The following is a 14,196-nucleotide window of genomic DNA, read 5'->3' on the forward strand; positions in this document are numbered from 1 at the left end:
TATTATATTTCATCACTATTTCAACTTTGTTTATCTGAGAGACCACTGAGAAAGAGAGTATCGACCCTGAACGTCTTTTTTTTATGGTTTTCGGTCATTGCGCTTAGTTTGAATGAAAGTATAGAGTGGTTGAAACGGAAATGCAAGAATATCGTAATTCTATGTTATTTAGTTGACTGTTATATAGCTTGTAAATATTAGCAAGATTTTTGAACTAGTTTTAAAGTTAATATTAAGTTGTATAAGTTAAATTTAAAGGGTTAATATAGTGTAGCTCAGGAATGGTATTAAAAAACAGTTTTAATGATCGTGATTGTAGAAATGTAACAAACTTGCGTTCGGATTCACTGACTGTCTACAAATTATCATTCAGAAGTAAATTTATACATTATAAGGAGTCTGTGTAACACACTTTATTTGGAGTTTTATAAACAGTAACAAGATCCTGATTTTATGTCGACGTTAGTCTACATCGTCAGGAAACAGTAAACCGTTTCATGTATATTATCTTGATTATAAATGTAAATTATAACTGAACTTTGATGTATAATCTTATTCCAGGACTTCAAAAAACTATGGGAGCAGGTAGGCCTTGTAAATATTTGTTTATTTCAAATAATGTATAGTTATACTGTTTAAATTATACTGATTCTCGTCTTACTAATCTTAATATTTATAGGTGCAACTACGAAAGTTTAACTTAAATTTCGAATGGATTATTTTACATTTTCAGCATTTGTAAACTTCAAAATTTTGCCAAAATAAATTGGGTGTGCTGCTAAAAATTAAGAAGCTTAAATTATTTAAGAAGATGTATTCATAGCAGAGACCATTTTAATTAGCAATAGTTCAAAAATTAATAAACTAGGAGTTATTATGAAGCACTGTCCTATCCTGACTTTTTATTCCAGTTAATTTTATTATGGCTATGTAATTGCCCGTTTTTAAACTGATGGAACACGTTTCATTTAATTTTTTTTAACTTGACCCACTTTTGAAGTATGGGCATGATTCATGATTATGTTTTAGATTCCTTCTTTTTTATGCTATGTGTAAATGAAAAAGTTGTTTAAGCAGGGGAGAAATTCTGTGGGTACATGTTTGAACTGCTTTGTTTATATATACATTTTCTTTTCCCTTTTTCCAAAAGGGTTCACTTCACCTAGCTGAGAACCTCTACTCTTTTGAGAATTTCTCTCCTAGTTTTTAGGTGTAATTATTTTGGTATGCCACATGAAGAAAAAAATTTTATGTGCATGTCTTTGAGTTATGATTTTGTGAATGAAATAATCAAAAGTATTAAATAATATTTGTTTATATTTTAGTTCACGTTTTCTAATTATCTTAATTAATAAATCAAGTAAATAAGTTTTAAAATGTAAAGTTTCTTTTTTTGTGAAATATTTCTGGAAAACATGAAAATGATTTGGAAAAGTGAAAAATTAAGTAAACATGTTTAATATTTTAATATTTGCTAACTCCTACTAACATATTTTTTTATATGGTTAAACCTTGTTTGTTTTAAAGACAGTTAATTTTTTTTCAAGTTGAATTCATTACTTTTGAAAAAGTATTCATATTAATACTGAAAGAAGTATTAATATTATTTTAGTAATCATAAAAACTAACCTACACTACTTATTGTGGTATTTTAAATGTAACAAATCAAATTACATTATTAATATAATCTAAGAAAGAAATTTAGGAAAAATGTTTAGTAAATGTATAATATTGAGATAATGTGTATTAATCTTGATCTAATTAAAATTTTTATGTTCACATATATTGAAGAAATTATTTTTTTTTAATTTCAGTAAAATGTATTAAAGATCTGAAAACTAAACTTAGAAGAATTTATTTTAGGAACTCAGCTAGACATGATTACATATAGTTGAATTAATCAGTCATAATTTTGGAACATTTTTCTTCTAACAATTACCATGTACAATGATTCACTAGTTACTTTATGCTAGGGGTGGTGGCTGCTGTTTTAAAAGTACATAAGAAAATAAAAGAACTCGAAAACAAATATTTAGAAACAAAGAAACAGTTGGAAAACTTGTGGGATCAAACAGACACAACAGATGAAGATGAACATGGTAATTGATATTTATTATTGGTCTTTTTTTTGTTTTATTTGTTTAGCATTGTTTTAGTGTGGATGTTTTTTAGTATATAAAAAATAGATCCTTGGAGTAGAATCAGTAGTTTAGAATATTGAGTTTACATATTAGGTTGCTTAGAAATAAATGTCCTTTTTGAACTGCAAAGTTTGGAAAAGTGTAAATCAAAGCAAGCCCAATTTCCTTCAACACACTTTTGCTAACGTGTAACGATGCTGTTTATGCCCCTGCTATAGAAATCAGAGTTTCTGTGGTCAGTGAACTTGCTGAAAGCTCCTTCTGCAGCTACCTGGTTTTGAAAGCGTTTATTGTTCGAAAAGTTGTCAAAGTGTTTGAAATAATGAAAATTTGTAGGGGAAGGGTTTGGGGAATAAAGTGAATGAGGCAGATCTTTGATTCCCAATTTGTTCAATTATTGGAGCATCATCCTTGGCATGTGGGGACAAGCATGGTCATGAAGAAAAATAGGGTCTCTTTGATTGACCAGAGCTGGTTGTTTCCCATGCAACTTTCAGTGCATTTTAGCCAGTTCTTGACAGTATTTGTCTGCTGTAGTTACTTCCCCTGGATTCAAAACATTATAGTGAATTATGCCAGCCACAGTCAACCATACAGACACCTTGACCTTTCTTTGGTGAAACTTGGGCTTTGTTAAATGCTTTGGGACTGTTTTGTGATTTGAGCCATTGTGCAGATCATTTTCAATTGTTGTACAAATACACTTTTTTTTTTCATTTCATGTCACTATTTGTTCAAGAAATGGATCGTTTCAGTTCCTCCATAGCAGATGAGGTCTCCTAATGCCGATTTTGTTGATTTTCAGTCAGCTCATGCAGAACCCACTTATCCAATTTTTTTCTTTCCAATTGCACTCAAGTAGTTGGCAATGCTTGATTTGCTTGTGCCTCGCTTTTGTGCAAACTCATATACTGTTGTGCAAGGGTCTGTCTCAACTGCTTCCCTTAATGTGTTTTCATCTAAGGATGGCTTCCTTCCATGACCTTTGTGGTCTTCCAGACTTTCTTCTCCATGTTGAAACCAATGCTGAACTGTATGTTCAGTAACAGATCCTTGGGGGCTGTGAAACTTACTCTGGATAGAGTTGAAACAGCAGACAATTAAGACAGCCTGTAAGCAACAATAAGTTGCTCAATATTCAGCTTGTAAATGTCATTGTGAGGATTCCAACATTTATTTCTGGACAACCTAATAGAATCTATGATTTTTTTCACCAAGCCTGTAAGTGTGATTCTTGTAGTTAGAAAGGTATTAGAATATATCCACAATCACATGGAAGCACATTTAATTAACTATTCTCTAAATAGTTTTAGATATCATATCAACCTATTGGAAATTTTGGTTAAGATTTAGGTATTTGAATAAGAACGGTGCTTCAGAATTAACAAAATCTTTGAAGTATATACACCTTTTGATATGTTTACATGCAGCTAATCTCCTGGGGGAGATGTACATATTATTTCAGATTCAATGAAAAAAGCTTTACTTGGTATTTGAAAATAGATGCTATACAGTTCACAACAAAAATAATATACAAGTCTTGTTTTTGTAGAGATCCTTAGCTTATCAAACCATGTCAGATTTGAGAACTTTTTGTTAAAGTTGGATCCATAAGATTTTAACATATTGGTACCAAGAAAGAGGAAGTCTTAAATTGTTATTTATATATCATATCCAACAGATTTTATCTTTGTATATAATTGGAAATATAGTGCAATAAAGCTTTGAAAACCTTTTTTTCCAAATAGTAATCTTTTATTGATAGTAATGATTCTTGTAAACATGGAGATGATAATTTTGGTTTTTAATAGGTAACAGTATTTTATGTATTAAAATTTAATTTTTTTGTTTAAAATTGTTTGTTTTTTGATTAAAATCTCCACCTACCAACAAAAACTTTCGTACACATTCTGCATATTTGATAGCCCTTGATGAGTGCATTGTAGTTGATGCTATTTATCTTGAAAATTAGATTCAATACTAATAAAGGATGCACTTTTTGGGATAGAAACTTGGAAAGAAGGTAAATTTTGAGAGAATATGGAATTTTTGAAAGACAAGAACTAGGATGGAATTATTGGCAAAAGTTTTGAGCAGTTACAGAAATAATAAAATTAAGATTATTTTGTTACTTTATATAAAATAATGCTGAAATGTCATTTGAGTAATGTGGAGTTTTGGTTCCTTAGCTATCTTTAGCACAGGAACAAAAAATAGACAGCTTACTAGAATAATAGTTGGTTTATGATAGTAGGTTCAAGTGTGTGTGAAGTTGCTTCATTTTTGTTTAATTTAACTATGACTAATTATTTATAATTTCTATAGATTTTGGTCAAGGTTCAGATCATTGGAAATTCATGTTTTATTGTTTTTGTTTTTGCAGAACTGAAAAATCTGCTGTTTTTATCAGAAGCACAGTGTGATTTACTTGAAGAACAACTTCTTTATGCCCGTAATGTTTTGACAAAAAAATTAGATGTGAAAACTGTGCCTTCTTCTGATCCAGGTAGTTCTTGTTCCAAAGTTAGCACTGTGGAAAATCTCCGCACTGATTATTCTCAAAATTTTCTGTGGAGATCATCTTATGCAGAAGATGGACATGTGGAAAGAACTGATAGTACAAGAACTGGCAATAACTGGAGTTTGACAACTCCTCAGAAAGTATTTGATTATCCCAATAAAAAAACAGAAACCAAGAAACAAGTTAAAAAACAGCAAATTCCTGTAGATCAGATAAACCCAGAACTTCTGCAAGACAGTAATAGGATGTGGAATAGTGAAATGCACATAACAAAGATAAAAACACTTCATGCTAATGAGGAACAGAAATTCCTAAACAACAATCACCATCCAGATGATAAGGTACCTATCAAACCTGCTACTTCTCTACCTACAAAGGAACTTGAAACATTAACTACAGAAAATGAAAAGCAGTTTCAAATTTCATTTTCAAATGAAATGCAGAAGCAGTCCCAAACTAAAAGTAAAGAAACCATTGTTAAATATTTAAAAAATCAAATTGTAGAACATAGAGAGATACAATTTCAAAATATAACATCTGAACCCACTGTGAAAGAATTTCAAAATCAGTCAAGAAAACCTATTGAAAAATATTTTCAAACTTCAACCCCAAATCTCAGAGAGAACCAGTTTCAAAATCAAATTGTGCAAACTAAAAGGAAACAATTACAAAATGCAACTACAGAACCTGTAGAAAAACATTTTCAATCTTCAACTCCAGATCTTAAAGAAAAACAGTTTCAAAACCAAGCTTCTGAACCTATTGAGAAAGAGTTTCAAAATCAATCAACAGAGTTTCAAAATCAATCAACAGAACCAACACAAACTACAAGTTCCAAAATGAAAAGAACCTATTTTCCAGAACTTCAACTCCAAATCTTGAACCAGTAGAAAAATATTTTCAAACTTCAACTCCAAATCTTGGAGAGAAGCAGTTCCAAAGTCAAACAATACAAGCTACAAGGAAACAATTCCAAAATGAAACTAAAGAACCTGTGGAAACAAATTTTCAAACATCAACTCCAGATGTCAACAAGAGGCAGTTTCAACCTCAAACTACACCAACTATAAACCAACAGTTTCTGAATTTAACTTCAGAACCTATAGAGAAACAATTCCAAAACCAAGAAACAGACTTTGCTCAGGAACCTTTTGAAACTCCAGTCTTAGATTCTAAGCAGGTTCAAAATTCAAGAGCAAAATTATTGAAAAGCCAACAGTTAATATCTGTCACTACAACAATGAAAGAAAAACATTTTCCATCTTTTAATATGGAACCCTCAAAACATCAGCTCCAAACTCCATCTTCAGTCAAAAAACAAGGAAGATCTAAAAAAGTAAGAACTTTGCATTCAAGCCTAGAAAATGAAGAAAAAAGTTTGGGGAAAAAAGATAGAAATACAAAGGTAAGTGTAAACTAAAATTTTTTGTGTTATTAAATCAAAACATGTTTGTTCAACATTTTTAAGTTTAAAAGAAATGAACTTCATTTTTAAAAAATTGAGAACTTTCAAATAGTGTATTTAAAATTTCAACTTAATTTTCTTTGTTGAAAGTGATATTTAAGCCAAATGCTCACAAAAATTTTCAAGTTACATTTCCTCATTATTTGATAGCATGTACCTAGTTGGAGGGGGGGGAGAAAGAAAATCTTGTAGTAGCATAAACAAGCGTGTACTTTGAATATAAACAAAGATTTCTTATTTTAACATTATGAATTTGTGGCATAAAACCATTACAAATAGGTTTCTTTTACTTATAATTTATTAATATGGAGAGAGTTTGATCTTTGGTAAGTTCTCACCCAAAACATTGCCAAACCAAGATTCAGATTTATACTAGGCCTATACAGAAAGCTAATGAATTTAAGGCCAATGCCATGTTAATTAATCTACTGCTAGTTATTACAGTCATGTAGGGATGTATATAAATTGAAACATTTACCATATTTCCTGGCACTGAAGATGCATCCCCATTCTAATTAGCTAAATTTTGAAAAAAAGATAAACATCAGAATATAAGGTCACAGCATGTTTGGTGGATTGTTTAGTGATGTACGGTACATAAATCTTCTTGCCCACTTCTCGTTTTTTGATCTATATGCTTATCCTATTTACCTTTTAAAGTGTTCACCTTATATTACCATTTGAATATCTGTATTATTACCAGTAACAAAGTTATTCTAAGCTTGAGGAGTTAAAGAGAGTGCTGGTATTACAGCACCAGATGTACAGTGACCTGCTCTTGTTTATTTATTTGTTATTTAATACTAAGTAACTTACACATTTCATTCTGGGTTGTGTAGAGGGGCTTGGATTACTGTCTAGTATCAAAATGCTTCCTTTGGACTTAGGTTTAGGCCTATGAGCAAAATAACCTTCAGCCTGGAAGATGCAGAGTAAAATTTTTAGACTTATTTTGGAGAAAAAATAGCAGCTTCAAAGCTAAAAATATGGTATGTCTTATTACTATAATATAAATATATTTCTTTTCAACCAAGCTAAATTTGTGTGTGGAGACAAGTAGAAAAAATTTCATTGATTCACCATTGGAAGTTTTGCACAATATTAAGTAGTTAGCTGGATGGTTACTACTTAAACAAAATTGTGTATGGTTGCCATATGAGTAAAACAAGTAATATAGGTTGTGACAACTTGTTGTATACTAGGAATTGCATCTTTGAAACATTCTAGGTTTAGTGCATGTAATAGGTTGTATAGTTTGTTTGTGTTTTATACCTTTTAATTAAAAGTATTAGGTTCAAGTCGTTTTGTATGCTACTAAATTAACCTTTAGAAAAATCCATTACCTATTTGAAGATTTTCATCATGAAACATTGTAAGTTATATAAATGTATAAAAAAAATAATGGTACAATTTCAGTGTGATTACCTTCTCCCTCAACAAAGAATCAGGTGGAGAAGGCAGAGAACTGCATCATGTTCAGATATTCCACAAGCTAGGGCTAGTAAGGAACATGCAGGAATTATTAGACATTTTCAGCTCCGAGTTCGAGATATTCCTTTTGTAGCAGGAAAGGTAGAAATTAAACAAGGTTTTAAGCTGAATTTAAGTGTATAAAAGTAACTTAAAAAAGCATGTGAAGAAATTATTCTTAAAACATTGCACATTGGCAGTATTTTTATGTATGAAAGAAAAAATTAGCATGTTATTTTTGTAATATTTCATATACACTATTATTATATGCATAAATAATTTTTAAACTGTCAATTGTTGCATCAGTGAAAAGTGGTATGTTGAAGGCTAATATTCAATTATACGCTTGTATTTTTTTACAAACAAAGAATAATGTATACACTATTTACTTCAGTCTTTTTGTTGATCTATATGTAACATAATTGTTATCTTTTGATATTATATATATTTGAGTTTTCAAATTGTTTTTAGTCAACCTCTGCCAGCCATTCTGTGACAGTTAACATGCAAAATTTGATAGCTATGTTGAAGAAACACAACCCTAAACTTTGTACAAGAGGTGCCCATCGACATTCTTGTAGTGTACCCAGGAATGAATCCAGAATTCCTGTAGAGGAATTTGTTCAGCCTAGCAAGCCCTTGAGGAGTGTAAGAAGTCTTGGTAATTTAGATGTTTGTAAGGACTTCAGTGAACTTCTGACTGGGTTACAGGATGAGTTTGAACTACTGGCATTGTGAGTATTCCTTATTGACTTGATATACATGACCTTTGTTATTTTGACTGAACTTGTAACTACCATGAAACTACACATACTGTAATTTTAATGTGGTAGCATCTTCATGAAATTTATCAAGCTGGCAGTAAGCATTTCAAGTTTGTGCATGATTTTTTCAGTTATGTATTTTTACTCACGATGAGTCGCTGAAGTCAATCTAATTTTTATCTTTCATTTTCATAAACCTCTTACGTATGTTTTTAGTAAAAATATCTGTCTACCTTAACACTGTAAATAGATTCACTCCATGTAACTAATCTTGTAACCACCACATAAAAATGACACATATCTAAGTTACCTTTTTATCTTCTCTAGAATGATTGCATATTATTATGTACAATTACACATATTCATTCTTACAGTCAAAGTTAATACAATTTAATATTCACTGTTATTTAAATTTATAGGATTACTATCACTTCAAGCCAGAGCAAATTATCTCAGTAGGGAACTCTTTGTAAAAACAGCATTACATTATCAGCATATTGTGCTTGTGTTACTTAATTTAAGAAATTCCACTTGTATTTTTAGCCATTGTTTTTTGTTGGAATTTTGTAGTCCTTTATTTTAAATATGCATTTTAAAAGCACAAAATATAAATGCATAACAACAACAAAAAACTTTCCTACAACTATTATAATATAACTGGGTTATAACTAAACTGTTTGTGCTACAATAGTTTCCTTATTTTTTTCAAGGCAACCTTGATGATAGCAAATTAAATGTAAAGCTAAATAATTCTAAACTGGTAACAAGAACAAGCTAACCTCAAGATTTTAATTTACTGCTTTCTTTGTTACCCTATTGCTTATAAATAACCCAAGAGCAAGTGTTAGAATTATACACTTTTTGTTTAGAGCATATGCTAAGAAGGGTGTGGCATGTAACTCATTACAGCATGGAAAGCAGAGGCTATAAGTGGATATAACTTATGTAAAAGTTCTTGGAAACCTAGAAGATGATTTCAAGATGGACAATTTGGAATAGAGGTGTCACGTCAAAGATCAAGAATTTATTTAAATATATACTTTTGGAATTTAAACTTTTTACGTGTATTGATAATTTAAAGTGTAGTTCTGAAAAAGAAAAGTCATGACATATTTTGACTTACCCATATACAAAGGGTTAATTTGTTTTTATTATTACTTAATAGTGTAATTTGGTTCCTAATGTTCATATATTTTCCTTTCCCCTGTATTTTTATTAGTTTTTTCAATCTGAACTACTGTAATTTCATCAGAATGTGACATTTTAAGGAATATTTAATGATGTAAATGACTGTTGACAGACAATGCTGTGATGTTTTCAAATTTTTTATGGTAGGATATTGAAAAGAGAATAGTTAATTAGAACAAATGTGATCATTTAGGAAACCGTAGGAACTTTTGAGTTGCACACCAGATTTTGGTACCCTATGATAGTGTAGATGAGGTTTGTGTGATGATTTAATAAACTAAATGGAAAGATATGCATTACACCACATATGAACAAAACTCCAGTATTAAATTTAAAAGTTTTTGTTATTAAAAAGCCCAGTTTTAATTCCAATATTAAGTAGATCATAGAAGTGAATCAGATTAGCTATATTTTTATATATTTGTTCACAAACAAAAATTCAGTTGGTTGTCATAATACTGATAACTTGTGTGGGTGGATTCTATTACTTGTTTTACAGAATATTCATATTTTAACAATTTTGTATATTTAATTTTAGTTGATTTAGGAGCAGAAATTTCGAATGGTATTAGAACTAATGTGACTTAGTTAACCCTTTCCTTTTCACACCTATTTTTAAAACTAATAGAAATGAACTTCACCAACAGGGAAAAATAAAAATATTCTTTATATTGTCTAGTTAATAGATCATTTAACCACATGTGAAAAATAACTTTATCTTTTATTGCTGAACAGAGAACATGCTAAAGTTAGGAAATATTTTACAAGAGCAACTGATCCAATTATCTTAACCCAGCTGGAAAAAGAAGAGAGTAAAATCAACCAGCGGTTGGACATAAAGAGACAGCAAATTGAACATCTTCAAAAACTGCAATCTCTGGTAATAATTTTTTTCCTTTTTTAAAATTACTGATGGGGTACTACATTATTAGAAAAGATGTTTGTTTAATACCTTTAAAAGTTAGAACAGTGTCAACATTTTTGTTGCAACTTAAATTTAAATTAATACAGCAATTTTTATTCTCTGTTCATATTTGTCTAAATTAATTCATTTTAAATTTGTCATATTTCAGATACAACAAGACTATAGAAAACACAAGACTATCTTAAATCCTAATACCTTGGGAAAAGTTCAGGTAACAACAGAAATAACCACTATGCCACCAGCTGCAGGAGGCTCAGTTGAAGTCTGTACAACTACCACTAGTCCTAGCCTTGATCAACAACCACCCAGCACAGTACAAGAAAGGAGACAGCTTCTTCATGACCTGCAAGACTTGCAGGCAGTACTTATGGAACATACTGCTTTGTAAAAGTTTTTAAAACTGTTATCTGTTTGGATAATTTACTCTGTACATTATGGATTTGTACTTCTAGGTTATGGTTTAGTTTAGTATGTGTTAGTACTAGGAACCTGACATTCACATGTGATACATGGTGCATGTAATATAAAGTCATGTTTCATGAACATTTTCATTCTAAAATATTTTCGTACTTATTGTCTTTGGATTTCACTTGGAGGTAGTTTTATTAAAGTTGATGAAATACATTTTACAAAGAGCATTTTATAAAATACATTAAAAGTGCTTCCAAAAATTAAGTGATTAGTTATTTTGTATATTTTTCTAAAAAACAAATTACATTGTATGAAAAATGAAATTTTAAATTAATATGTATACTGGAATGTTTTTTTATACCCTCAGTGGATATATAAATTCTTGTACCTGTACAAAAAAGGTTACTTGCATTGCTCTGTGCTTTTGGAGTTTCTTAATGTCTTAGTGAAATGTTCAGCTGGTAGGTTCTTGTTTTTAACATGTTTTGATACTACTAATGAATATTTTATATGGGACAACTTTATCCTTTTCAAAGAAGCAAATATGAAATGGCAATATTCATTACTCAACAAAAGTTTTAATAGTCTAATTATGAAATGTCCAAGTCCCCATTCCCCACTAACCTGCACAAAATGTTAGAATAAATAGGTATGGTTGTGAATAGATGCACACCTTAATGTAATTCTACTCATTACAGCTGTATGATTTTAGTTCCTTTCTAGAACAAATTACTGATGAAATCCTTTGAATGTGTTAATTAGCAATCATCATTGTCAAAGATGAGAAAATTGGTTTTTGTTTTTTAAATGCAGGAAAAAGCTCTTTTCAGGTGGTAACCAATATTAAAACTGAATACAGCACTATTAGACAGGGCAAAACATCATATACTGTTAGACAATATATGATAGAAAGTTCAGTGTTCTTAATATACAAATATTTATTTCATTAATGAATAATACCAAATTTGTCACATTTCAACATGATAATTTTAAAAAATAATCTTAGGGAAATGTAACTGAAAGTAGTTAATTATTTTCTTAAAATATTTAATCTATAAAGAAAGTGTTCAATGAAGTTTCTTCATTGCTAATTTTGGTACAACTGAGATCAGTGTTCTGAAAATACAATTTTATGTTGCAGAAATCAGCTAAGTAATGATGTATCTGTACACATTAATTACTCTGATTTTCTACATCAGAATACTGTTAACATATCTCCTTACTTTTAAATATCTTTTATAGTGGTACACAAGTAATCCATTGGTAACTGAGATTGAGATCTACAGATGCACTAAAAAATGATAGAAGACTAAAAATTATACTGAAAAGTAACATTTTATTTGTGAAGTAAAAGATCTTATTTCAAGCTATTTTGAGAACAGAATTTGGTGTAGGAGCTCCAGTTCTAATATCCAGCAATGATTTACCAAAATCAGTATATATACAGTTAAACTATAACCTTGAAGAATGGTTAAATGCTAAAGTTATCCCTTTAACTTTGCTTGTGTTTAAATTTCATCTTCATGCTTTGGTGATTAGTATTCCTCAACTCTTTACTGGACAAAAAAGTTTCATTCAAGAATAAAGGATATTTACACATTCATAAATATGTTTTACTATTTATATTAAAATTTAGAACATAATAGTTTATTACACATTTACCATCAATGAAGTAAGATTTTGTACACCATTTAAAGAATTAAGCGTTATAGGAAAGAATACATTACATTAGTATTTGGGCCGTTGAAGAGTACCTACGTTTTTTTTTTTCTTAAGTAAAGGCATTTGAGTTTAAATATATAACTTCATGTTCACACTAGTTATTGTTTTAGTGCTTTTGTTATTTTATTGGTGCTCCCTTTAATGACTTGCAGACAACTTTACCACATCTTGTCACAAGTGGGTTGTTTTGCCACTCAGCTATGCAGTCAGGAGATGTTTTTAAGTCAGCCTAATACATAATAAAAAAAATAGTGAAAGGACATTTTTGTAATATTTGTAATGAATAATAAAGTTACAAAAAACAACATCCTTTTAGTACTTGGAAAGTACAATTATCTGACTTTTCACAATTATGTTCCTCTTTCAATAAATCAGTGATACACCATTCCCAAAACTTAGTTGTTGTTTTGTAAACATGTATGTATATACACACACACACACAAGTTCAAAGTTTAATTGTAATTCTCAAATTACTAATTTATTGGACACACAGTTCACGTCTGATAAAGTATATGCCCTACACAATATTAAGTAATTTGACGTTTTTGTCATAACACTTGGTGTAAAAATGGCTAAAGTCTGCAGTTTCCATGTAAAAGACATAGGAAGCAGCAACAATAACTAATTTATGGCAATAGTAATAAAAACTGTTTTGTATGTAGATCTGTGTGTGTGTATTTACATATATTTGATGCTTGAACAGTATAGATGGATTTGAGGTTTAAACTACAACAATCCAACTTAACATTACCTCATATTAATATCAATCAGTTGTGTAAAAGGTAAATGGAGAGTAAGTACAAATTCCTTCAGGTTTTAAGGATTACAAACTAGATTAAATATCATCACACAATGGACCAATATTAACATTTATACTGAACTTTTCTTTATTATCCATACCTTAGAACCAATGACAGAAACTATCTTTTCTCATTCATAACACTGCATACTTTGATTACTTCCTTTACAATGAATGGTTAGTACAAATAATCTTCTATTTCATTATCTTGGAAAAATCATTCTTAAAACATTTTTGTGCTTGAATACAAAGAATTAGGCTAACCAACTAAAGGCAATAGATTTTCCTTAATAAATATTTAACTTGTTTATGCAATATATAATTATTACTTTAAAAACAAAATAAACTAGTGGTAGTTTTATAGTTGGGTTAAATAATTTAACCTAGTACAATTATCTTTTCATAATTTTTTAATGGTGTTATTTGCCTTTTCAAGTATTAAGTTTTTTATAGTTTTAACACTATAGAAGTGATTAATACAACTTCATACAGTTTAATGGAATGACCTGAATAATTAAGTTGTTTTATTCATCCTTACCTTTTTTATATTTAACATTAATACATTAAATGTTTGACTTGTATGTGAAAGACTGCACAATCAAATTAAAGATCAGATATTTTTCTATGAAACTCACAAGTAAAATTATTTTTGAAGTTTTCTCAGGAGTTTTTCATCACGCATAAGCTTATATCTTAGCCTAAAGAAACAAATAATAAATCAATTCCATAAATAACTTCTATTATCCTACATATAAACCATTTTGTATATTGAGAAAAACAACAACTAGTT

At 29.6% G+C, this 14,196-nt stretch overlaps 2 protein-coding genes across 9 annotated transcripts in view; one reads left to right on the forward strand and one right to left on the reverse strand.

Annotated features, from left to right (window-relative positions):
• The first annotated feature begins 398 nt into the window (after positions 1-398).
• LOC143223880 (uncharacterized) lies at positions 399-13,001 on the forward strand. Its single transcript, XM_076452354.1, has 8 exons — positions 399-585; positions 1,974-2,099; positions 4,525-5,455; positions 5,524-6,067; positions 7,544-7,699; positions 8,069-8,331; positions 10,285-10,429; positions 10,623-13,001. The coding sequence occupies exons 1-8, from the start codon at positions 543-545 to the stop codon at positions 10,860-10,862; spliced, it is 2,448 nt and encodes an 815-aa protein (XP_076308469.1). The 5' UTR covers positions 399-542; the 3' UTR covers positions 10,863-13,001.
• Positions 12,202-14,196, reverse strand: part of TyrRS (Tyrosyl-tRNA synthetase) — a 28,449-nt gene continuing 26,454 nt past the window's right edge. For all 8 annotated transcript variants that reach the window (XM_076517759.1, XM_076517764.1, XM_076517758.1 and 5 more), the window contains one exon: positions 12,202-12,836. In XM_076517759.1, the coding sequence (XP_076373874.1) occupies positions 12,726-12,836 (111 nt within the window). In that variant the 3' untranslated portion in view covers positions 12,202-12,725. The remainder of the gene's footprint in view (positions 12,837-14,196) is intronic.

This window comes from Tachypleus tridentatus, chromosome 8, assembly GCF_004210375.1.
Source record: "Tachypleus tridentatus isolate NWPU-2018 chromosome 8, ASM421037v1, whole genome shotgun sequence".
Lineage (NCBI taxonomy): Eukaryota > Metazoa > Arthropoda > Merostomata > Xiphosura > Limulidae > Tachypleus > Tachypleus tridentatus.